At 38.3% G+C, this 27,986-nt stretch overlaps 1 protein-coding gene across 1 annotated transcript in view; it reads right to left on the bottom strand.

The window, feature by feature from the left end:
* LOC127442385 (ephrin type-A receptor 3-like) overlaps positions 1–27,986 on the bottom strand; it is a 218,670-nt gene that overhangs the window by 26,428 nt on the left and 164,256 nt on the right. The window contains exons 9-11 of the mRNA XM_051700372.1: positions 22,284–22,351; positions 21,888–22,013; positions 17,838–18,023 (exon numbers count right to left, since the gene is read on the bottom strand). Coding sequence (XP_051556332.1) covers positions 17,838–18,023; positions 21,888–22,013; positions 22,284–22,351 — 380 coding nt within the window. The remainder of the gene's footprint in view (positions 1–17,837; positions 18,024–21,887; positions 22,014–22,283; positions 22,352–27,986) is intronic.

The raw sequence follows: 27,986 nt of genomic DNA, 5'->3' as shown, positions 1-27,986 counted from the left end.
TCTCCTTTGTGGGAGTCAGCTAGAAATTGGGCAAGGAAAGGACTTTTTTCAAGGTAGGTCTAAATGTTATAAAGAAAATGATCAGATAACATTATGCGTATATCTTCATATTCACATTGAAAGCCATAACAATTAAAAAAAAATTAAAGGCCCACCTTCAAGTTTATTATTACACCTACATTACAAGTGTAGGTGTGATATTACGGGGGTCTGGGGATGTAGGTGTCTGCTGTAGGTGTGAATAGTCCCTTCCTCCATTAGGATAGCCTAATTCCTACAAGGAAAGTTTCTGGTGCATTAACAATGGAATAGGGTACCATATAAATTGAACTGCACATGTCCACATGTCTAAGTATTCAGCATTACTGTCTATAATGTATATATTATGTTACCAAATCAACCACCTTTTTTTTTTTTTTTTTTTTTCTGGAATAAAACCAGTTAACTTGGCTGTTAAACATTAAGCTCTGGTGTTTTAGGCCACAGTGTATGTGTGAAATTCAGACTTGGCTATATCCACCATGTGCTGTCATATAGCATACTGTACATGTAAATAATATCGCATGCCATATTTTTATTCCCTACCACAAATGGCTTATTTAAATCTCAAACAGCATATGTGGGATAAGAAAGGGAAGACTCTCTTTCTCTTAAAACAATGGTTAAGAACCGCCAAGTAACGGTAATAAAAATAATACAAACAATATCCACTATACAATATAAAGTAAAATAAACATCTGACACAACATTAATGAACAAAAATAAATTATCTTTCACACACACATGAGCATGGGACAGAATGTTTATTTGCACTCATTGTATGGTGCATATCTATGACTCTTGTGGTCGTAGATATGCAAGACAGTGTCCCGAAAATGATAGAAATTCAGTTTTTATCCAGATGTCTTGATTGCAAATGTGTTGTGTGGAAGTTCTCAAAGAGTAGGAGAGAGCGGGTCACACACTAACGTGGGGCTACTCACATGGTTCAAATGTTTCCACACAAACTGGTTAGAAGAAGCTTCATTTTTTAGCCTACTTGTTGCCATTACAAAATTGTGTAGAGAAAAAATTGCTGCAAAATTAAACAACTTTTCAAGATATGACCAAAAGTTTATTTTACAGAAGCAAAAGTAAAAATTCTCAAGAAAGTTGATTTTCATCTCTGTTTTTAGTGTTTATTTAAAATGAGGTAAACTCAAAATCTGTTAGTACAAACTGTTTTTAATTCCATGCAGTCTGAAATGTAATTTAAATAATTCCCTTTTAAGCGTGTGTGTGGCATCAATCCATGCATTATTTGGCCAATCCTATGGCTTTTATTGTCAAGTGTCAAAATTATTGCTATATTATATATGACAAAGTTAATAAATGGCTTTTATTGACATTATATTTTAGTTTATCTTCAGTTTATCTATTTATTTTAATTAGATTAGAGAACATTGATAGAAGGTGATTTTTTCATTTATAAAATTATTTAATTAAAATTAAATTCTTTCTTTTATAATGCAAATAGCTCCATATGTCATGTCATGTTACAATGTGCACCTCACCTGTTAAAACATGTCCCACCTATAGGGCACATTGTAACTTTTCACTTTCCTTCTTTCCAGCTAGATGCCGAAAAAAGTATATGCTGTATTCATGAAACAATTCCACATATTTGTACCAGACATGTGTAAAATTAATGTGAAAAAAGAAAAATACTTTGAACCCCAAGTACATTTACACAAACTTAAGAAAAACAAAAAATGTTAGTTTGTGCTCTGAATGAGAAGAATTCTAATTGTAAGAATTGTAGAAATATTAGTAGTTTAATGTTTTTAATGATTTAAGTGCTATCATAAAGAGGAAGCTTTTTCTGTTATTATTATTATTAGTATTTATTATTAGTATTATTATTATTTTGTATAAAACACCATAAAATGTTTTTCTGCATATTGTTTTTTTTCCCCATTTCCTCTGTCATTTTTCCCCCTTCATTCACAAGTGGCGCCTTATGGGAAATACCTGAAAAATATTTGATATTTTGATATAGACCTTTGTGTATTGGACTAAAACAGTGCCCAATGAGAATCAAATTTCTCTCACTCCACTTGTCAAAAACATGATTTACTGCTAAAAAAAACCTGACATAGCAAGACATATTTTTATGTTAAGCCAGTCATTCCTAGAAGTACACAAGGAAAATGCTTGATGTGGCTTGGTTTCGTTTTGGAGAAAAAAAAAAAAAAACCTCACGAAACTCCACACTTTGCATTTAATTGGGTCATCCATTTGTTTGTAGTCAATTATTTCAACCAAGGCCACTGATGTTAAGTTTTTTTTTCTTTTTAACAGTTTTCTATGGAAAAATCTTAACGTGAAACTATGCGCTTTGTATTTAGATTATGAGCTCTTGACATTTTTAAGTAGTGAATAAGACAAAGGAAAGTGTGATAAAATGTGTTTTCTTCCTGGTCATTGTTTTGAGTATCAGTGAAGCCATGTTAAGCGTTTTAGAATGTCCTCTGAACTCCATAAACCGGAGCATAATAAAATCAAGCGCTATGTAACAGAATGTGCATACCAAATAAAATTGCTTTTAGTAACTGAATCATTAGTGGTTTATTGGCATGTGCACAGTATACACACACAATAAAAATGGCTTGTCCACTTTTGACGTGCTTTGCCACTGCCAGCTGCATTACAGTTGCGAGAGATATTCACAGATCCCCGGCAAAGCACAAGCCATGCATCAGCTTCGGCATGAGAAAGGACCAGTGAAAAATTAATTTAGCCTAACGAAATAGTATATATCAAAATTATACGTGCGACAATTTCATAAATTTGTACTCATTGCCATTGCTAATCAATATCACTTACTGTGCTTTTTATTCTTAAACTGGCTAAGGTGGTCCCATGTGAGAAATTATCTCACTGACTAAACCATTAGCAATCGGTGTTGGTTTAAAAAATGAAACACGACTGCCCTCTACTGATCATGTGTCTCCTGTACCACCTAATGTCGCATCACACTGCATGATGTCACAGGATCTGTTTCCCTTTGACGCGCATTCTCAAAGTCCGCATCTGTAGCTGTGACCTTTTAGCGTGACTTTAGCAAGCTACGATATGACAGATAATATGCCATTTTTTCCTGCCAAAACTGCTATTATATAGTTCAGAGTGTCATTATTTTATTATGCGTAGTTTTTTTTAACCCATATTTGATGAACATTAATCCTTGTACACACATGCAGCGACTTTATCGCTTGATGTTGCTAGTCTCTGTACTATGAAGTCGCCAGTGGGCGTTCCTACTGCTGTCGCTCTAACGTTATTGGTGGACTGCACGATCACAGATGAGGCGTTTTGCTAGTAAAATTACGATTTCATTCTAATTTGATAAGGAATCAGTTTTCTTGTCCCTAAAAATGAACATTCTGTAGGGGAGAGTGTTTTTTATAAACTGCAGCAGTGCTCATTGCATAATATCATTATAAGATGAATGAACTATAAATGTACGAATCAAACTCACTCAGACTCCCCACAGTTTCTTTTCCATACATCATTTTTTATTATATACATGTATGTGGTTAAAGACAAATCATATAGAACAGTGAAATCGCTCAAAGAAACTTCTCCTCTGTCTTGCCTGCACTCGACTCCATTAGGCTCGTTTGAGATGAGCAAGTTTTGTGCAGAACTGATCACTGGTGATCACTGGCAGGTGTATGCAAGTTAGAAATCTGTCCAACTTACTGTGATGTCATGACAATATATGTCAAAAAATGTCCAGCGAGGCGGCCGTAGATGTAGCAGGCAGGCGGCGTAGTTGCTTTTTCTGAGCTGCCGAACTGCAAGCACGATGGGCAACAACTTGCTGACAACACAGCTTAATGCTCATTGACTTAAACAACTGTGTGTCTCTTTTTATCTCTAATGTCATGTTTTTATGTCTATAAATTAAATGTGAATATCCCCAACACTCTGACAGTGCAATCTCTGTATGAGATATGTGATTGGTATCATATTTCTGAAATATCAAAAATATGTGCCTTTATTCAACTAAAAATGGATGGAAAGACACATCTTATATGAGGAATTAAATAACAGATACATAGATTGCCTTGTTCATCATATTTATTTTCATTTAAAAGCAACAGAATTTAAATGGCATCCACTTTATTAACAACAAAGCACATGAATGTGAATCCCGCGATATCTGCCTTTGATCTCGTAGTGGCTGATCCACTACGAGAAGTAAGAACGTCCTGGTTACTACTCGTAACCTCCGTTCCCTGATGGAGGGAACGAGACGTGTCGATGTAGTGACACTAGGGGTCACTCTTGGGAGCCCTAAACACCTCTGCTTTTTGAAAAAAGGCCAATGGGAACTGGCGAGTGGAATTTGCATGCCACTCCCCCAGACATACGGGTATAAAAGGAGCTGGTATGCAACCACTCATTCAGGTTTTGTGCTGAGGAGCCGAGACAAGGTCCCGGCCATTTCAGCGGGTAGTTCAGCGTTGTGGCAAGAGGGACACAACGTCTCGTTCGCTCCATCAGGGAACGGAGGTTATGAAAGTAAACAGGATGTTCCCTATCTGTCACCCACTCGATGTTGTGTCGATGTAGTGACACTAGGGGTCCCTATACAAAATGCCACAACTAGCTGAACTGTGTTACATGGACTGGTGGTGCAAGACGGGCAGACTGCTGTGTGCCTCGTAGCCAGCGCACCAGGCCGTCGCGTAACCTCCCCCAACACCGCTATGAGCGTCGAACGGTCCTTCGGGAACAAGTTGACTACCCAAAAAATAGGGACAGGCTAGCCCAGCCGTGGCCTCTTTTCCTCTTTTTTCTCCCCCCAAAAAAAGTGGAACTTGTTAACCAAATGGGGCCATAAATGTCTATGTTGGGGAGTGTCACTCCCAAGGGGAAGATACAGCGGAGACCAAACCCCACCCGAAATACGTCACATGGTCTTACCGAGTCTTGTCGAAAATGTGTCGTGTGGAGAGGTCCCATGGTAGGTCCTACCCGAATGGGGAGGAGTTTCTACAAAGCATGGCGACCGGGGGCAGAGGGGCCTCTGCCCAAGGAAGACGCAGTTTACCGACAGGGAAATGATTCTGCAGAAGATATCACATGGGGTTGCCTTCAGGGAACCAGCACATGTGGAGCACCTACCTCAGTACAGGGGCTCATTAGCGCATGTACTGGGCCGGCATCGAGTTTCTCCGCAAACTCAACTGCCACTGGGCTAAGGAGGGAAGTCATCCAGGGATCACAGTCTGTGAACACAACTGGGAGTCAAGAGCGCACGTCTTCACCTCAAAGGAGGGGAAAGGCGGTATGCGCAAGTGGTACACCCAGCCAGCTGTCCCGGAACTTACCTGCTCGTGCCTGCCAATACACGGGATGAGACCGGCTCAACCTGGAGATTGTAGAACCTCACAAAGGTGTTGGGTGCTGCTCAACCCGCTGCTCTGCAGATGTCTGCCAAAGAGGCACCACTGTTCAGGGCCCAGGAGGCCGCCACACTCCTGGTAGAGTGGGCTCATAACCCCGCAGAGGGTGGCACTTCCTGAGCCTGATATGCCATCGCGATGGCATCAATGACCCAGTGGGCGATCCTCTGTTTGGAGACAGCGCTTACTTTCCGCTGTCCACAAAAGTAGACAAAGAGCTGCTCGGAGCTTCTAAAGCTTTGCGTGCGATCCAAATAGATGCGTAAAGCTCGCACCGGACACAGCAATGCCAAGGCTGGGTCTGCCTCCTCCTGGGGCAGCGCTTGCAGGTTCACCACCTGATCCCTAAAAGGAATCGGGGGAACCTTGGGCACATAGCCCGGTCGGGGTCTCAGAATCACATGAGAGTAACCCGGACCAAACTCCAGGCATGATTCGCTGACAGAGAACGCCTGCAGGTCCCCTACCCTCTTGATGGAAGTGAGTGCAGTCAGGAGGGCAGTCTTCAAAGAGAGTGCCATAAGCTCAGCTGACTCCAAGGGCTCAAAGAGAACTCCCCATAGACCCCGAAGGACTACAGAGAGGTCCCACGAGGGGACGAGGCGTGGTCTGGAGGGATTCAACCTCCTAGCGCCTCTCAGGAACCTGATAATGAAGTCGTGCTTCCCCAAGTACTTACAATCTGCTCCTCGTCCTCTCTGATCTTGCACAGGGTCTGTGCAAGTAGGCTCACTTGGGGAAAAGCATATTTGTGTAGTCCAGGGGGCCAGCTGTGTGCCAGCGCATCTATACCGAGGGGTGCCTCGGTCAGGGTGTACCAAAGCAGGCAGTGGGAGGATTCCCGGGAAGCAAACAGGTCTACCTGTGCTTGACCGAATTGACTCCAAATCAGCTGGACCACATGGGGATGGAGTCTCCACTCTCCCCTGAGTGTAACCTGTCATGACAGCGCGTCCACTGCAGTGTTGAGGTCGCCCGGGATGTGATTGGCTCGTAGCGACTTGAGGCGCTGCTGACTCCATAGGAGGAGATGGCAGGCGAGTTGTGACATGCAACAGGAGTGTAGACCGCCTTGATGGTTGATGTACGCTACCGTCGCTGTGTTGTCCATCCGGACCAACACGTGCTTGCCCTGGATCAACGGCCAGAACCTCTGCAGGGCGAGCAGTACTGCCAACAACTCTAGTGAGTTGATGTGCCAACACAGCCGCGGGACAGTCCAGGAGCCGGCAGCTGTGTGCCCATTACATACGGTGCCCCAGCCCATCTTGGAGGCATCTGTTGTAACCATGACGCACCTGGAGACCTGCTCTAGGGGAACCCCTGCCCGTAGAAATGCAAGGTCGGTCCAAGGAATAAAGAGGCGGCGACAGATGCCGATGATGGCCACGCGATGTGTCCCACGGCGCCATGCCCATCTCGGGACTCGAGTCTGAAGCCAGTGCTGAAGCGGTCTCATATGCATCAACCCGAGCGGTGTAGCCACTGCTGAGGATGCCATATGCCCCAGGAGCCTCTGAAAAAATTTCAGTTGAACCGCTGTTCTCCGTCTGAACGCCTTCAGACAGTTCATCACTGACTGCGCACACTCATTTGTGAGGCGCGCCATCATCGAGACTGAGTCCAACTCCAAACCGAGAAAAGAGATGCTGTGAACTGGGGAGAGCTTGCTCTTTTCCCAGTTGACCCGAAGCCCCAGACGGCTGAGGTGCCGGAGCACGAGGTGCGCACAGCAACTCTCGAGAGTGAGCTAGGATTAGCCAGTCGTCGAGACAGTTGGGGATGCGGATGCCTACTTCCCTTAGTGGGGCAAGGGCTGCCTCTGCGACCTTCGTGAAGATGCGAGGGAACAGGGACAGGCCTAAGGGTAGGACCTTGTACTGGTACTCCTGGCCTTCGAAGGCAAACCGCAGGAAGGGTCTGTGTCGAGGTAAAACCAAGACGTGGAAGTATGCATCCTTCAGGTTTACCGCCGTGAACCAATCTTGATGCCAGACGCTCGCTAGAATGCGTTTTTGCATCAGCATCTTGAACAGGAGTCTGTGAAAAGCCTGGTTCAGTACTCGCAGGTCCAGGATTGGTCGCAACCCACCGCCTTTCTTCGGTACGATGAAGTAAGGGCTGTAGAACCCTTTCTTCATCTCGGCTGGAGGGACAGACTCTATCGCGCCTTTGCGCAGAAGGGTCACGATCTCCGCACGCAAGGTAGCAGCTTTCTCGCCCTTCACCGAGGTGAAGTGGACGCCACTGAACCTGGGCGGGTGCCTGGCAAACTGAATCGCATAGCCGAGTCAGACGGTCTGGGTCAGCCATCGCGACGGGTTGGAAAGCGCGAGCCACGCACACAAATTCCGGGCGAGGGGGACCAATGGAATGATCACGTCAGACGTACTGGCGTGTGGGGCCTCTCAGTGGGTTGGAGCTTGAGGAGCTCAACGTTGCCATGGTCATGTTCTCGCAATGAGGACATGACCCATCCACGAACGATGTCTCCACGTGGGCAGCGCCCAGACATGTAAGACAGCGATTGTGGCCATCAGAAGCGGTGAGATAACGACCGCAACCAGGAATAACACACAAACGGAAAGCATCTTTAAAAAGACGTTCCGTGTGTGCCACTCTTTTTGTGAATGAAAATATACTCTTTTAGAATATACTCTCTTTTTTCACTCTGCCGAAGTGCCCAAGGGCATTCTCTGCACTCAACAGGCACAGAGGGGGAGAAGCCGCTGAAACGCGCCGTAAATCCAGCAGTTTTACGAGGTGAATTGGAGGAATTGTATTCAGCGCACTGAATGCAACCGCTCGGCTCCGAAGAGAAAATCCGAATGAGTGGTTGCATACCAGCTCCTTTTATACCCGTATGTCCGGGGGAGTGGCATGCAAATTCCACTCGCCAATTCCCATTGGCCTTTTTTCAAAAAGCAGAGGTGTTTGGGGCTCCCAAGAGTGACCCCTAGTGTCACTACATTGACACAACGTCGAGTGAGTGACAGATAGGGAACTGTCCAACTTGACAGCATTTATTTCACTCCTCCCCTGACTGCATTGGCCTACTCTTGTCTACTTTCAAGGCAAGGCGTTTGGCACCTCACACGAGCCTATCTCAAAGGAGACGGATGACATTAGCTCCACTAACACAGTCTTCGCTCCTATTGGTTGTCGCTCCCGAAAGTTGCTCCTCATTTGCATAAAGTTAAGCTTTTTCTCAGATTTCTCGTGACGCTCGCCATGCCCACATCTAGTCGCCAGTGGTCGCTTTCGCTCGTGTCGCCGGAAGTCGCCAGCTCTCATTGACAATGAATGAGATGAGGTCACTTTGTCGCTGGAAGTCACTGCATGTGTGTACGTGGTTTTAGATTAACTATAAGCAAGTGGGACATGATTGTTTTTTGCACTGTTAATGACAATGCAAGCAGCATGAATCTGGCAATGGGAATATGCGCCCATTCGGATCTCACCCACATCATCTCAGCTGTGCAGACATTTTCTACACTTACAGACACTATGTTAACAAAGAGTAGGACTTGCTAGAAACAGCAAAGAGATTTTGAGTAATTTATTATGGTAAACATTGACCTGCCACCTAGTCAGCTATTTTTTTGGATGACTAATGGATGAGTCATGCAAGCCCTAATTCAGACATGGGAACAATGAGCTGTACCTACAGTTAAACACTTCAGAGTCAAATGTGTGGGTTTTACAGGATCGGATCTGTGTTATTAGTTGTACCAAATACCAAGTATGTCCTCCAAATCTGAACTGGTTTTGAAAGCTGGAATTTACAAAGAAAATGCTTGATTAAACTTTGACGTAAATTTCTCGTAATAAATCTTTTCTAAAGGTCATCTGCTGTTGATTTTGTGCATGGTTTTAAGAGCTGAATACGACTGTTGGCCATGATTACGGCAGGTGTTCTTACTCATAAAACACTTCCTCCTCTTTTATGAGTGAGATTTGCTTTTGACATTAATATCTGGCAACCTTAAGGGGATTTTTTTCTCCTCTAATTCATGTTATCAAGCTGTCATACGAATATATGTCATGGCAATTTTTCCAGACATACAAAAAGGCTATGGTGCAGCCACAAACGCACGTAATCTTTGTCTGGCATTACACTCGCTATCTGAAAAGCACACAAAAGAGCTCATTGTGGGCTTCCTGCATTAGCATCACATGTCTTATGGAGAGAGGGATGTAATTTCTGTGTGATTTCACCCTAAGGACCTGTTTTCTCATTCTACTGTGTTTCTACAAAGAGAAGAATATGTTTGACCCTACGTGAACTCTGCATGGCTGGAATATCAGGCCTCCACAATGAACTCTGTGTGTTCAGGATTAAATTAGCAGTCGTTGTCAATGGTGGTTAAACACAGTATAGCCCCAGGTAGAGAGCTTCAACAAAGCATTAGGTTATAGATTTACATACTGTGAGGGTGAAAAAAAACCCCTGAGGTGTGACACTTTATACGGTTAAGAGAGGTTTATAAGTAATTCCTCAAAAGACAATGTAACTGTCAGGAATATCATTTGATACTTTTATGGGGTATTTGGATTTAATGTAATGGCATGTTAAAAGCATAATCTTTGAGAAGTGAAGTTGAGTAAGTTTTTATAAAAATAAAAATAATAATAATAATAAAGTCTAATGCTCTGGCATATTGAACCATGGTGTTCATAGGGGTGAATGGAGTTTGAGTCTGGCTAGCGTCACATACTGATCCCTTTTTCTGCCCATTATTTCCTATTCTCCCTGTCAGAAATAAGGTCATGGGTTTTGAAAAAGGAACTATACCTTTAAATGTAAATTTTAATTCATCAATATACTGGCAAAAAGGCCAACACATTAGATTAAAGTTATATTCTGAGTTAAATACAAGTTAAGCTCAATCGACAGCATTTGTGGCATAATGCTGATTACCACAAAAAATATTTCTACTCATCCCTTCTTTCTTTAGCAAAAGCAAAAATTTACTTTAAAGCACTTACATTAATTATTCTGTTAAAACTCATGTACTATTTGAGCTGTAAAGTTGTTTAAATCATACTTTTTACAGTCATTTTAGGGTTTATTGACATTACATTGTCATGGCAACGGAGTTGTAAAATTGGATATGACTACACAGGAAAGGTTAGTAAATGATTTTATCACACTAAAATCATGTTAACATGCATGTTGTTTATGTCATGTGGCTATACTTTTGATTGGCCCCATTCAATTCCATTGTAAGTGCCTCACTATAAACCAGATTTTTGCTTTTTTAAAGAAAAGGAGGGACAGGTCGAAAATATTTTTTTTGTTGTAATCAGCATTATGCCACAAATGCTGTTGATTAAGCTTAACTTGTATTGAACCCGGAATACTCCTTTAAGATGTCAATATCTCTGGTGAAAACAGCATAGATCCAGGTCTGCTTGTATTCTGATATCTAGGACAGAGACTTAAAAACATATCCACTTATATAAAGCTGTCACAGCATGCTGCAGTCAAAGACGCCTTGCACGGAATCTCATGAACTCTATATGTACAGTACTTACCAGGAAAAATTGCCTGATAAATCTGTTCCCAGTGGAATCACTCTGACCTACATGTCTGCAACACACTCTCAGCGAAAAAATAAATACCTGCAACAAACTCCGCTCCCGAATAATCAATACTGCAAAACACCTCATCTGTGCAATACGGTGCCCCTGCGATTCAGTTCTAACCTGTACTGTAGGACAGTCATTAAAGAAAATGGAGCTTTGTGTATACAGTACATGATAGAATGGTTTGTACCATCAGATATAAGAAGTATTGTATAATTATGTATGTGGAAAGAGGCGCACCAACATACTGTATGTGTGCTCTACAACTTCAGTGCATGTGTTTAAACATATGTTAGTGTGTATAGTGGTACACCACAGGCTTTACAATTGGCCTGCAGTCCTCCCATCCGGACCCCAAGCAGTGACACCCCTTAACAAGCTCAAATCAGGTAAGCAGATTGCCCCATTTTCATTGCCGGCTCATCCTTAGCGTGTGAACCCCTATTGCAAATAGAATATTGATTTTACACCCCGTGTTAAAGATGTTTTATTTCAGCAGCAGTTACCCTGGTAACAGCATCTTTTAAAAGAGAACTCATTCCCATTTGTGACATCTTCCTATATTCTGCCAGAGCGTTGATATATAAGAAACTAACTTATAGGATTAAAGAGATATTGACCAGGTTGAAGCCCTCACGGCCCACTTTGTGTCCTCTCTCTACAATTATGAACAAAAGAACAAAAGGGGCTGTTCTTTAACTTTATATACTTATTGATTTTCCTAATGATGTTTAACTAAATGACACATAATGTACTTAGCAGTTGCTTTCCAAGTCCTCTTCGTTGGCGAGAAAAAGGCCCAGAGGAATGTTGGAGCTCTAAATCTAACACAACAGTTAACGTAATTTAACATAAGAGTCTCCAAAAGACTTTAAACTTTCATTGTCCCCTAAACAAAAGGAACGGCGGTTTTAATGAATGGTTTCTCGAAATAGCAGGCACTTCGTTAGAAGTGAAAATCCTTTGTGGCGGAAAGAGCGAGATAGGAGGAGATGATAGTCTCCTCCAAATTGAATGCTTCCAAATTAGGCGATTGTTGGCACATAAAAGAGGAGATGAGAGATACGGAGGGATCAGAACTTTTCTGACAAATTATAAGATAGCAATTAAAAGGACTATTTCTAAACCGTTCTTTGAGTCGTACCATACCCATCATCTACATAACAATGGAAGCAATCAAAGCTGGAGGGAGGGTTTGAAACATTATTCTTATAAAAGGCTGTTGATTGGACCACTGTTTTAGATTTGGCGATCCCTAAGCACACATGTGAAAAGGAAAAAACAAAAACAAAAATCTACAAAGGCTCTCGTGTGTGTTGCTTAAAAGATTCTGCCCTGAAGTATAGTATTGGGATGTGCGATTCATTTTGGATAATCGGTTCCGTACAGACCAGTCAATAATTTACCAGGGCTCGGAGCAAAAATGTCACTGAAAAATGCCTTTTCACCTGTTGTGATAGATTTCATTATAGTCTATTGTAGGGCTATCTAGTTATTGGCTTAGTTTGGTTTTAGTGCCTCTGCAGACACTGTAGTGACCTGTAGCTGTTAGGTCTCAGCAAAGAGTGTTTTTGAATGTGTAACTAATTTTAAGTTGTTTTTAATTTTACAGATAATAGCTATAATTGTTTAGATTAAAAAAAAAAAAAAAGTATAGTAAAAAAAGGAAAGTATTTAAATTGAATTAATTAAAGTATTTGACATAAATGGACACAGGTTTTTTTTTATTAAATTATAAAAATATGCCCTCATTAAAGGTAAAAATGAATGTCCCTGAAAATCAGTTCTATCAGGAAGACTTGAGTAAAATTTAAGATGACATTTATTTGATGAATATAAAACAGAAAATGTAATGTCTCTCTTTGGCATAAGCCCCGTCTGGCGGTCCGAAAAAGTTGTACTCGGAACCATCGTATCCTGCCGGAGACAGGAGGCAGGGGCGAGGAGTCTACCTCCGTGCAGGCCGGGACTCAACTGGTGGTGGTGGTGGGGTGGTGGAGGTTGCCATGTTAGCACTCTAAAACGCAATGTGATAGATTGTGATCAGACTTACATGTGATTGGCTAGGAGTTACCTAGCTAATGGTGCGATGATGTACAGCTGCTAGTCTTCCCGCTAGAACTACGCTGCGTTTACATCTCCAGGGGACAAATATTACCCTTTATTTATGTTAATTTCTGACACTGGTTTGAACGTTTTCAATAAACCGTTTAAAAAAATAAAATAAAAAGATTCACTAATTTGTTTAAGTCATCATTGATAAGAGTGTCCAGATGTCCCCACATGTCATTTTAGATTTCATTTTTGCAGTAAAAGACTTTTCTGGGTAAATACTGCCATTTGTTTTTGATTAGAATACACACATTCCATCAAATATTGTTGTTTATGATATACATGTCACTCACCTCACAGGTTTACACCCAAAGCTCTCCCTTAAAGTTAAATGATTTACAAACGCTTTGCAAATCAGTTTGACCAAATCATTAAAAATCAGATTATTATTATTTATTTATTTTTTTTCATGAATCAGACATCACTATTGAATGGGCTTATCAATGACCATACAATGAAAATTCAGACATACTGCCCTTAAGTTTTCAATTTTTAAGTTTGTTCTTGGTGCTACAGTGAGTAGCATTCACGACAGAAGAATTTTAATGGCGAGGGCTGTTAAAAATGGATCATTTGAATAACTTTGTGGAGTCAAAGGTTACCGAGCTATCCCTTCTGTTTCCTCGGCCTTGCAGCCACTGACCTCCAGAGCTGTGATCTGTGAAATTGCCTTTCACTGCTGTCATATGTGTGCCTGTTCATAACCCCTAAAGCCAGAGTACTCATGCAGCCAACTACAAATAGCCCACCCCTTATTTTCCTTCTTTTTTTTTTTTTTCCTAGTCAAAAAATCCTATTGCAATTTCTAACATAATTTAGAAGCAATCTTGTAATGGGAATTTTATTTTTTTTCTATTATGTATTTATAAGTTTTGGTAACACTTTAAAATAAGGTTACATTTGTTAACATGAAATAAGAATGAACAATACTTTTACAGCATTTATACATTTTGGTAAATGTTAATTTCAACTTATACTAACATGTTTAATATCAAAAGTTAATGCACTATTAACACAATTGAACTAACAATGAACAATTGTATTTTTATTAACTAACATTAACAAAGATTAATAAATACTGTAAAAAATATATTGTTCATTGTTGGTTCATGATACCTAATGCATTACACATTTGTATCAAATGTAAACTTATTATAAAGTGCTACCTAAGTTTTTTATATTATAATGAAAATAAAAGTTTAGACATTGTACAGAAAGGAATTATATATATATATATATATATATATATATATATATATATATATAAAACAAACTTCAAAAACAAAACTTTTAGAACATAATTCCCAGTAGGACTATTATGACTACCAATAGGATGAAATGCTATTTAAAGAAAATATTTCAGGATTTTATAACTCCTATAGTTCCACATGTCCTACTTATGTAAACTGTCGAGGAGTAAGACACCTTTCCAAAACAACAAGTAAGGGTTGCTGTTAAAGATTACACAATATCCAGTAAAGCTCAAAGAATCAAATAAGAATAAACATATTGTAGGAATATAAGTTTATCCAGTGGGTTCTTATTTGATTTTTAGAAGATTTGTATTTGTTACCATTTGGATGCTTTAGTATAGATTCCACATTATGATAGAAAATCCAGTTGGAGCCATGTACACATCACTTTATGGTTCTAATAGTGTCTCAAATGCTTCCTCTATATGTCATCTATCTTCCCACTAAACTCTCTTTTACCCTGTCAAATGAAGGCTTTTTTTTGGATTCAAACAGTGGACTGGTCTATTCCAGGAAGAGAGAGGTCAAAGTTCAGCCCAACATTGAATGCATTACTCTCACTTAAACTGCTACTTTGTTCTTCCAAAGAGTCTGCATGCTTCGAAAGAGACTGAACCGGGCTGTAACCTCGAGCCTCTGATATTTGCTCAGAACATAAATACACCACTTATAACTGGAAGACAGGCAATTAGGCAGAGTCTGCCTTTTAAAAATGAAAAGCAAACTCGATTTACGGAGAAAATAGTACCGTAAACTGTACAAACCAATGCTAACAAAAGGTTAAAATTAGCATTGCGCATTAGAGAAGAACAGAGCAAAAAATGAATAAGAAATGTTGAGACTTCACTGTTCATATGTGCGCTACTGAATATTTATAACACTTAAAACACGTCCAATTAACCATTTAAATTATTAATATTCATGCAGTCATACATATGCATACTCTCATTGTTGTGCTCTATAGGTAGTGCAGAGAGAGAGACTTTTTTCAGTAATGACACTTGAAAGAAGAGGGTTTTGTTTTGCGTCTGGTGAGAGCAAAAGTTCTCCAATAAGCTTTCCCCATTACTGGTGAGATAATGAGAGTCTTAAAGGTTTCGAACACACATATAACAATGTAAGCCTATCTTTATCTACGATTAAGATGCAATTTAGACAACTACAATAAGCCACAAACACATATAAGTACCAAGCGGCACTCAAGACTAAAAGACAAAAAGGCAAGACTTAAGTGATAACACATTAAGTATATATTGACCTCATCTTCTATAAAAAATTTTTAGACATTTAATTTTGGTTGTGGGAACATTAAAATGTCCTAAAATGTCATTAAAAAAGCATTCCTGAAAATTTGCGTAACAACATTCTAGCAGTTGATTTTCAATCTTTCAATAGTGAGCAGTGTTTTTGAATTTGTATAAAATACTGCATCTAGCTAAGCTACTGTATGTGTTGTGGGTGAGAGACAGATCAATATTTAAGTCCTTTTTTAACAATCAATCTCCACTTTCAACAAAAGAAGAAGAATGTGGAAGTGAAAGTGAAAGTGGAGATTGATATTAAGAAAGGACTTAAATACTGATCTGTTTCTCACCCACACTCATCATATTGCTTTAGAAGACATGGATTTAACAACTTGAGCCTTTATGTGCTTTTTGGAGCTTCACAATGTTGGTACCCATTCACTTGCATTGACCTACAGAGCTGAGATATTCTTCTAAAAATCTTCGTTTGTGTTCAGCAGAAGAAAGAAAGTCATACACATCTCGGATGGCATGAGGGCGAGTAAATGAGAGAATTTTCATTTTTGGGTGAACTATCCCTTTAACATTCTAGAAATGTTGATTTGTAATATTCAAATTGTGAGCAGTGTTGTTAAATTTGTGTAAAATACTGCATCATCTAAGCTATACGGCCCATATCATTTTTATGTTAGGAACCATTATTCTGGGAATTGTATAAATAAAATGAAACATTATTTTGACAAAGTGCTCAGAACATTATGAGAACTTTGCTAAAAGCTTAAAAAATGCTTAAAGGATAATGACTTTGTCAAATACTAATCAAATACTAGATTTTAAGATAATATGAGTACTACTTGCCCATGCAAAAGTTGCCGACGCTTGCATAATATTAGTCAAAGTTTTTGGAACATTCCCTGTACGGTAAATTAATAATTTCCTGTTAAATAAATACTTAACAGAGACACCTGGAAGTAATATGTTCAGTTACTGTATGTTTAAGCTCAGAACCTAAGCTTGCTCAGCAATATATCTGCTCTAGCTGGACTTTGTTATCCAATCCTCTTGTGTGGCCAGATACAACTCAACAGAGGTGTTCAGGTGGAACAGTCGAGCTCTGTGTCTGTCCTCCCCAAGGCTGAACCTATCAGTGAGTACAGCACAAAGCCATCTGGCTCTTAATCACAGCGCCTTGAAAACACTCTGTGATCACTGTAATGGAAAGCATGGTTGGTGTAGCCACAATAATCATATATTGTCACGGTTGTACTATTTAACAAAGCTGTATGAAATTTGTCCTGAACAAAGAACTCAAGTGTGCAATTGAAAACCTGTAAACTGTTTACTTAAAGCACTTTTGAGAGCAGCTTATTTTTCCTGTAATGTTTGGAATAAACTGTATGTTTACTTGCTTATCCTTTTTAGTATGTGCTCATTTCAAAAGTTGTTTGCCTGTTGGTTGAAGGAAAACACATGGCCACAAAACCATCATTTCGTAGAGATTGGTCGGCAGAATTCAATTTGTATGTGAGGTAGGAATCTTTTAAAATCATAGATTTTAATGATTATACTTATTAGAGTAGAATGTTTCCAAAAGGACCATTAACAGACAAGACTTATGCTTCATGCTGGCTTATGAGTGAGCTTTACTCTATACAAGCACTCACAAAGAAAAAAATCTAGTTGTGCAACATCTAACGAATCAATGTTTTTCACATTGTTGAATTCGTTGAGTGGAAAAACAAAAGCTTTTCTGTGAAAAGTGCTTAGGTAACTTAAAAGTAATTAGTTATGTGATTACGTTTTGATGAAGTAATTAGCAAAGTCAGCAATCTGATTACCATTTTAGAGTAGTAATTAGTCATTTGTAGTGAATTACTTTTTGAGTAACTTACCCAACACTGCTAAAATCTTTTTTGTGTCTGTGTGGAAATTTGTTATGGTAGAACTACTTTTACCGTGTTTTGACGAATTGCTTCTACATGCTTCTTGCTATTATTCATTACATTTACTAGTCACTTTGGATGAAAGTGTTTATTAAATGAATAAATATAAATGTTACATTAAACCATGTATATAGAGTGCCCTGCATGTAACTTGTATATAGATGATTTTTAATCTGTTTTTTCAAAAGTTGTTCGGCCCTTGGGCGAAAGTAAACACACATAATCATGTTAGTCACTCACATCTGGTAACAACTCCTTCCAGTCTGATGATGTTGGGGTGGTCGAACTGGCCCATGATGCTGGCCTCGCTCAGGAAGTCCCGTCTCTGCTTCTCCGAGTATCCTGCCTTTAGACTTTTGATAGCCACGTAGATCTCTCTCTTGCTGGGGAGCTTCAGACGTCCACTGCAAACCTCCCCGAATTCACCTGGGGAGCGACGCACACTTGCCGTGAGTACATCAGTGTAACACCATGACAGGTTTATGAGGGAAAACGTACATGAATAACATCCACTTGACTTCCATTGGACATGCTGTAGTTTGTTTTACGACTGTGACTTATGGCATCATTTTAGTCTCTAAAATTCAAGTCTAAAATTTCTTGAAGAAAACTGTTCCTCTACATAAATTTTTAGGAGATATTCTGCTGCTATTGATGTGTTTAAGGAGACAATACTAAGCTTTGTAAATTTGGACTTTCTTCTTAAATGGTGAAACGGTTTGTTTGAGTGCCTCTCTTCATGTCAATACTGTAAAGCTGAAGTGTATAATTGCTGCCGCACTAGCATCATAAAACCAATTACAAACAATAGTTGTTGTCAAATGGGATTCCTGAACACTCCCCCATGCTCTAACAAACAGAGAAATGCTTTTATAGCACTACAGAGCTTACACTTTTCAGAGAAATCAAACCATGCATTTCATGCATGAATTATGACCAAATGGGTCAGGATTTGGGTTAGGTCTATTTTAACATTGAAAACATTACATACTTCAGCTTTAAGTGAGGAATAATATACAGTCAGCTAGTCATTATCGCAAAATAAACATCTAAAGGGTGATCAGGACCCTGACGTAAAGTAGCTGCTACTCACCAAATAAATAAATAAATGAAATATTGAGGTTATATTATTTTATTTGTATTATATATATATATATATATATATATATATATATATATATATATATATATATATATATATATATATATGTGAGAAGAAAGAAACTGAGGAGTGATATGAGAGACATAAAATTAGCTCAGCTTCTGTATATAGGAAATCAGATGCCTGAGACAATGACCAATTATACAGTTTAGCAGTCATTATACAAAAACATTTGACCACAGAATGCCACAAATGACCAATCAGAATCAAGTATTTTAGAGAGCCATGTATTAAGTAGAGTTATAGAAGGTGAACATAAAGGGAGTTTGAAGCAAACTTTGTTGTCTGATAGATAACATTTCCGCTAAACATATTTGGGTAAAAGATGTCTGCTCTTGAAGTGTTTGTTCTCACATAAAACATCTAACAGTCTTTCTCTCCATCTTTTTATCACATTGTTTAATTTAGAGCTCTTTAAGCCCTAAAGAAGCTCATTCTTAAAAGAGAGCACTGCAACCAGACACTAAATAGAAAGAGAGAGAGAAAGAGGAAAGCAAGAAAAAAGAATACAGAAAAAGTCATCAAATTAAGAAACTGAGCTTTGCACTCACACACAGTTTGTGCCAAGGAAAATTAGATTTCAAAGTAAAGTTGAGACGCAGAGATACTCAGTATTAAAAGCTCAGTATTTCAAACAACAGCTTTGAGGGTAAGGATTACAGTCAGGAGACGCTTTATAATTAGGGATCATCTAAAGGTTCTTTGGCGTACATTAGCACACAACTGGCTGCACTTATGTCTTGAAATGACTCAGAAAGAAGCTTTTATGAAGTGAACAAACCCCATCACCAGTAAGTATGGCGTTACAATGACATGACATGCATAATTTAAAGACTTTTTTTCTGATATTCAATATTGATTTTATTTCCACAATCTCTATCAGTGGCTTTATCAATCTGGAACCTGGGAGTTGTGGTAGATGACCAGCTTAATTTCACTGCACACATCTCATCAACCGCCCTGTCTTCGCACTTTACATCATCAGGAAAATCAGACTTTTCCTGTCTGAATATGCTACACAGCTCTGGTCATTTCAAAACTGGACTACTGCAATACTCTGTTGGTTGGCCTTCCAGCTAACACAATTAAGCCACTGCAAATGGTCCAGAATGCAGAAGCACATCTGGTCTTCAATCAGCCAAAGAGGGCTCATGTCACCCCACTCTTGATTTCACTCCACTGCCTACCTGTAGCTGCCCGCATCAAATTCAAGGCTTTGACTCTGGCTTTCAGGATAGCCAATGGAATCTCACCCTCTTACTTCAATTTGTGTAGTTTTGTTCATGGTTTTGAGGATGAGGGCATATCACAAAACCTGTCTATAATGCATCTATCTAATTTTAAAGTGACAGATGAATTTGCGGCAACATACTGTACAGTTTAACACGAAAATATATGGGAAGAGTTTTCTCCTGCCTTTTAACCATTAAATGCAAACCTTGGTTCTTTAGAGACCCAGGACCACATTCCACTCCCTGTACTTCATCCATTTTTTAGAGATGTGCCTAAACATCTTTAGTATTCCTCAATCTATCTCATATAAATAGTGTGAAACACACACACACACACACACACACACACACACACACACACACACTCACACTCACATGTTGGTGCAGCTATCATTATGAGGACTCTCCATAGACATAATGATTTTTATACTGTACGAACTACAGATTATATCCCCTAACCCTACCCCCCCACCCCCCCAAAAAAACAGCAATTTGAATTATGGGGACACTAGAAATGTCCTCATAAACCACATTTATAGCATAATACCCTTGTAATTACCAGTTTGTAACCTAAAAAAAAAGTCCTCGTAAACCACTTAAACCTGCCCACACACACACACACACACACACTCACATGTTGGTGCAGCTATCATTATGTTACATGTTGGTGCAGCACAATTTTATTTATATATATATATATATATATATATATATATATATATATATATATATATATATATATATATTTTAATTTGTATAATGATTTAAGTACCAAAAGTGTATAGGGTCTTTAGAGACCCGAGGTATTTAAGAGTGTTGTTTTTTTTCCGCACTTCCTTAAATTATATATTTTTATGATTATTTAATATCTATTTGAGTTTACTTTAACAGGATATATATTTCTTTGTTTATTACAAGAGAAATGAGTACTATATTCATACAAATAAACACTATATCATGTTGATTTTCTATGCAACAATGAATTATCAACAATGGTGAATTATCAGTATCCCATTTGCGTGTACACATACATTTTATACTTGTTATTTCTTACTCAAGGTGGCACTGATTTTTTAGTGATTGATTTGATTTACATTTGACATTGCTAGCTGACATAGAAAAAAACATTGAAGTAAACTATAGCAAGTGTAATACATAATATTACACTTGCATAATATATGATATGTCTATTGTTATTTGGGTATACTACTTAAATAATGTAAGTTGTTCTATTTAGACTCAATAAGTGCCTGAGAAAATAAATTGGGTAATGTATGTGTAACTTAGATGTAGCTGATGTGTATCTTATGTGTAGATTATGTGTTATGTGTAGCTCAATATGTGTTTGACAGCCAGTTGCATCTCATTAAATTTCACTGTGAAAATAATGAATCCTGTTCTAGATTTGTCCTGATTTGTTGTGTTATCTCTTTGATTTATGAAAAACAGAACATCAAAATATAATGAAATATATTTTATTATTTTATAATTGTCTTGAAAATATTTAGAAATTTTGACACTATCTGAGCATTTTGTACATCCATTTTTTATATTATATATATATATATATATATATATATATATATATATATATATATATATATATATATATATGTGTGTGTGTGTGTGTGTGTGTGTGTCATGTCTCTAAAGACCTGAATATTTAAGAGTGTTTGGGAAAATTACCATGCATTTAAGGGTTAAAAGTTAATAAACCTATTTATTTACCTATCCTAAATATGCATGATTATATGGTTGGTAGCATTTTATTATTTGCATTTAGCATTGTTTTTTACCCTGCTGTCCGTGACCCTATTAGAACAGAACTGAGTTGCACCCAACAGCTGAGAACCACTGCTCTATATGAAGAGTAGGGAGATATTCTTGTTTTCATACCTGCACCTATAACTCTCTCTATGTGTATATTGAAGGCATCGATTTCCTTTGCAAAATCTCGTACGGCTTGATTTGGGTCCTCGTAAGTGTGGGGGTGAATGTACGTCCTGCTTCCTGGCAGTTTCACTGCAATCAGAGAAAAAAAAAGAAAGATCACATGCAATTTTCACACAAGGCTTTTGAGTCGCTATTAATGCCAAGACACGACTGTACCATAAACCCAAACAGTCTCCTAAAAGCGTTGGAAAAGATAAACTCTGCAGTGAGTTTAAGCATGAATAATGTGATTTATATTCCACTCTCAGAGCAGAAGCTGGAAGAGAGATCTTTGTTTTGACAATCCATTATATGTGAGTTTGTTTTCTGTGTGTGTGCGTGCTATTTTGGCCACCGTACCTCTCCCATTTTGAAACTGCATTTTTTCCTCATCTGGATCTTGCTTGGCTTTGATATATCCACAATGTCTGAAACACATAAAAAAAAAAAAAGATAAAAACATCACCAATAAAAAAATAAAAATTACATTTTATAAATCAGCTATAAAATTGTGTGGGTTCCAAGCTTTCATTGCTCTATGAGAATGAAGAAAAGTTTATGATTGTTTCCATGCTGCTGGTAAAGTCCAGGTGAAGTCAGGATAGCTATAGTTTAATTTATTTTTAATTTAGTTTTTATTTGCCTTCTAATTTAGTTTAATTTTCATTCTAGTTTAGTTTCAGTTTTAACTATTTGACAGTTATGTACCAGGCCCATTCAGTGTTATTGTTAGTGTCATGTTTATGTTTAATGAAGGCGGGTTGTTTCAAATTTAATAATATACTGCACATTACAAAAGCTAATATACACTACCGGTCAAATGTTTTGAAACACTTACTCATTCTTTATTATAATTTTTTATTTTATTTTTTATTTTTTTTCACATTTAGAATAATAGCAAAGTCATCAAAACTATGGAATAACATAAATGGAACTATGGGAATTATGTTGTGACTAAACAAAATCCAAAATAAATCAAAACTGTGTTATATTTTAGCTTCTTCAAAGTAGTCACCCTTTGCCTAAAATTTGCAGACATGTACTCTTCTTGAGGTATCACCCTGGGATGCTTTTTAAACAGTATTGAAGGAGTTCCCATCTATGTTGGGCACTTATTGGCTGCTTTTCTTTATTATTTGGTCCAAGTCATAAATTTCAAAAACTTTTTTTTTTAATTAAATTTTAGTTTTATAATGAAATAAATTAATATGTTGGCAAAATTATATTTTTGTCTACAAAACTAATTTCAAACATTTAAGCAGATGCCTTCAGATCAAAATATTTTTAAGATCATGAGAAACATTTCAGTCAAGTGTTTTAAAACTTCTGACTGGTAGTGTGTGTGGGTGTGTGTGTGTGTGTATACATATATATATATATATATATATATATATATATATACACACACACACACACACACACACACACTACCGGTCAAAAGTAGTGTGTGTGTGTGTGTGTGTGTATATATATATATATATATATATATATATATATATATATATATATATATATATATATATATATATACACACACTATATTGCCAAAAGTATTCGCTCATCTGCCTTTAGACGCATATGAACTTAAGTGACATCCCATTCTTAATCCATAGGGTTTAATATGACGTTGGCCCACCCTTTGCAGCTATAACAGCTTCAACTCTTCTGGGAAGGCTTTCCACAAGGTTTAGGAGTGTGTTTATGGGAATTTTTGACAATTCTTCCAGAAGTGCATTTGTGAGGTCAGACACTGATGTTGGACGAGAAGGCCTGGCTCGCAGTCTTCGCTCTAATTCATCCCAAAGGTGCTCTATCGGGTTGAGGTCAGGACTTTGTGCAGGCCAGTCAAGTTCTTCCACACCAAACTCGCTCATCCATGTCTTTATGGACCTTGCTTTGTGCACTGGTGCGCAGTCATGTTGGAACAGGAAGGGGCCATCCCCAAACTGTTCCCACAAAGTTGGGAGCATGGAATTGTCCAAAATCTCTTGGTATGCTGAAGCATTCAGAGTTCCTTTCACTGGAACTAAGGGGCCAAGCCCAGCTCCTGAAAAACAACCCCACACCATAATCCCCCCTCCACCAAACTTCACAGTTGGCACAATGCAGTCAGACAAGTACCGTTCTCCTGGCAACCGCCAAACCCAGACTCGTCCATCAGATTGCCAGATGGAGAAGCGTGATTCGTCACTCCAGAGACCGTGTCTCCACTGCTCTAGAGTCCAGTGGTGGCGTGCTTTATACCACTGCATCCGACGCTTTGCATTGCACTTGGTGATGTATGGCTTGGATGCAGCTGCTCGGCCATGGAAACCCATTCCATGAAGCTCTCTACGCACTGTTCTTGAGCTAATCTGAAGGCCACATGAACTTTGGAGGTCTGTAGTGATTGACTCTGCAGAAAGTTGGCGACCTCTGTGCACTATGCGCCTCAGCATCCGCTGACCCCGCTCTGTCATTTTACGTGGCCTACCACTTTGTGGCTGAGTTGCTGTCATTTCCAATCGCTTCCACTTTGTTATAATACCACTGACAGTTGACTGTGGAATATTTAGTAGCGAGGAAATTTCACGACTGGACTTATTGCACAGGTGGCATCCTATCACAGTACCACGCTGGAATTCACTGAGCTCCTGAGAGCGGCCCATTCTTTCACAAATGTTTGTAGAAGCAGTCTGCATGCCTAGGTGCTTCATTTTATACACCTGTGGCTGTGGAATTCAATTATTTGGATGGGTGAGCGAATACTTTTGGCAATATAGTGTGTATATATATATATATATATACACACACACACACACACACACACACACACACACACACACACACACACTACCGGTCAAAAGTTTTGAAACACTTGACTGAAATGTTTCTCATGATCTTAAAAATATTTTGAGTATATATCTCACAATATCTCATGAGTGGACAAAATATGCTTCATTCAGATATATTTATTGTTTTTCAGTCATTTACACACAGCCTAGAAAATGAACACAGCACAGTTCAAAATATGTAAAAAAAAAAAAAAATTATATATATATATATATATATATATATATATAGTTGTATGTGTATTATGACAAGACATATTTGCTTCCTTTTATGGTGTTTTCACAGACATAATGTTTAGAGGAGCATAGTGGAATTAACTATTGACAGCTCTGTTAAAAATACATCAACAACTCCTTTTAGACCCCTTTCACCCTGTCTGGATTAAATGGGCAAATGACAGTAGATTACCTACAGGGTTCCAGCATCTTCTGCTGTTCTACAGTGGCTAGTGCACTATCAAACGCACTATTATGCAGAGACACTGACAGAACCTTGGAGACTGTGCGTAGCAGGTATTCCGTTAGCTGGAAATGTCCGACAAATTAAAAAATTGCTTGCGCTGCACTTCTACAGAGGACTTTCCTGACAGTTTGCGACGTTCAAAAGCAGCCTGCGTTATTCCCGTTTCATGCTCCAGTTTAAAACTCTTCCTTCAACGCATCAGTTGATTAACAGGTGAGTAGATCCTAAAATTCATGCACGAACTCAAAGGGAGAGTTAATTCATGATAACATGTAAACAAACAACATAAAATAAAGGCTCGCACCTGTTTGGGGTGATTCAATCAGAAGTGGACAAGCGAGACACATCATCGTTATAACTGGTCGTATTTTGCTTCTTTTTTTGACCATTTGTGTTTGGATTTTGCGTGAGAGACCCTGGTATAATGACACATTAATTAGGCCTATGTCAGTGTATTATTGCATGATATAGCACAAAAAGTAAAAGAAGAAAGCTTAAAATGCCCACTGTTTCTCTTAATTACACTTGCATTTAATCTAAGCACAAACATAATATTACAAGCAGAATTCAAAGTAATTTAGTGTAATACCTGAATTTAACAGAGCTTCAAATATGCATGCTCAGAGATGAGATGAGCGGATTTTTTCCAATTTATCTGGCAAACTATATCATTCCTGGACACGTTGGCCAGCACTAAAACTCTGGTGCGAAGTGCAAGACAGGTGTTCAAATGGCCGCTGCAATCATGTTATGAGCACTATCTAACTGTGTTGGTTGTGTGCTTACTTCATTCTAAATGTTCCCCTACTTTGTTACATTGACAAAATGCTTGCCACAGGTCTCAGCATAATGTCTCCCATCATCTGCTTTCACGACGGTCAATGCATGGTTTATTAAAAGGGTCATATAAGGACGTGCGTTAACAGCATTATTAACTTCGACAGCTCTAATATATATGTACCGATCAGCCACAACATTAAAACCACCTGCCTAATATTGTGTAGGTCCCCCTCATGCCGCCAAAACAGCGCCAACCGGCATCTCAGAATAGCATTCTGAGATGATATTCTTCTCACCACAATTGTACATAGTAGTTAACTGAGTTATCGTAGACTTTGTAAGTTCGAACCAATCTGGCCATTCTCTGTTGACTTCTCTCATCAACATGGCGTTTCCTTCCACAGAACTGCCGCTCACTGGATGTTTTTTGTTTTTGGCACTACTTGAAGTAAATTCTGGAGACTGTTGTGTGTAAAAATCACAGGAGATCAGCAGTTACAGAAATACTCAAACCAGCCCATCTAACTACATACTAAAAAGCATGTACTGTCCCATTATTGGAATAGTACATACTTTTAGTGCATATTGAAAGTATGTGAATACTTGCAAATGGAAACCCTACAATGGTGTGTGTGGTACTAATATACATTTTCATGATGGATTATGGCTTTCGATGATTTTATGTAGTAATATGTCCAAGTAATGGCATGCTGTCTAAATGCATACTAAAAAGAATGTACTATCCCATCATTGGCTAAGTACTGTATATACGTTTTAACCTGGTCTAATAGAATCACAATACTATGACTACATTTTTCCAAAAATAGTTTTACATTCCTCATAAGTATTGCAGCAGTTTTCTGGTGAAATAAACAACAACAACAATGGTGTAACAACAACGAGTTGTATTCACTTTCACAAATCACAAGTAAAAGGGCAGATTAACAGTTCATTAACACTTATTTTTTGCTCTGTTCCTCACACAATGCTATCTTATGACATCGAAACACTGACTATAATGCATGATTTCAAAGATACATTTTAATGCTTGCATTATATTACCAACTACATTTACAACTAAAGCACGCGACTCGACACGTGAACAGAAAGTATCATAAAATTTCCATAAAATTACGTGGTGGCTTCAGCTATTGCGTTTTTCATCTCACATATGCTTCTGTGACACCATCGATTAGGTTAAGGTGTAGGATTTAGGGTAGGGACATTGCTTTTGTTTAGGGTTAGCTTAGAGTTAGGGTTTATTTAAAAAAAAACAAAAAACAGATACGATTTTTAACCCTTTAAGCTCAGGAAAAAAATGGTCAAAATATTAATAACTACAGTCTTGACCAACACAAAATAGGTATCGTTTGAAAGCTTAGAAGATCTACTTTCCATTGCATGCAGGCATTATGACCAAAACGGAACAAGTGCTTAGAAATTTGCAGACAAATCAAAAGTGTTATGAATAACATGCTATGCAAACCTTTAGTCATTGTTGTGTTTGCATGTGTATTTATTTATTATTTACAATTATTATGTTTTATTTGTTTGGAGAGGCTTTTGGACACAATGAAGACGTTTTTAGACACTATGATAAATTACATTTGTAATGCTATAACTTTTGATTGCTTTGTCATATCAATACAAAACATTTCTCAGATAGAGTTGACATGGTTGGGAACAAAACGAAAGCAGGTTTTGTAAAGTTTTTGCACATAAGATAAACTTAACTTTGAAACGTCTCTAAATGAAAACAAAAGGACAACAAATTTTACAAAAATATTTTTTTTTTTAATTTTTTGTGTGATTTTTCATCAGTTTCTTTGGCTGAGAGTCTCAGAATGTAACAATCTATATCATTAAAAAATGTGAAAAGTTTTCTTTACAATGATACCAAACCCTCCTTGTTTTTTTGTTTTTTGGTCGTTATAAGCCTTTAATTTTAGGGTATGCCACTGAAACAGGAAATCTTTAAAAACACCTTCA

This window comes from Myxocyprinus asiaticus, chromosome 6 (assembly GCF_019703515.2).
Source record: "Myxocyprinus asiaticus isolate MX2 ecotype Aquarium Trade chromosome 6, UBuf_Myxa_2, whole genome shotgun sequence".
NCBI classification, from domain to species: Eukaryota; Metazoa; Chordata; class Actinopteri; order Cypriniformes; family Catostomidae; genus Myxocyprinus; species Myxocyprinus asiaticus.
This window is presented reverse-complemented; position numbering and strand designations above follow the sequence as displayed.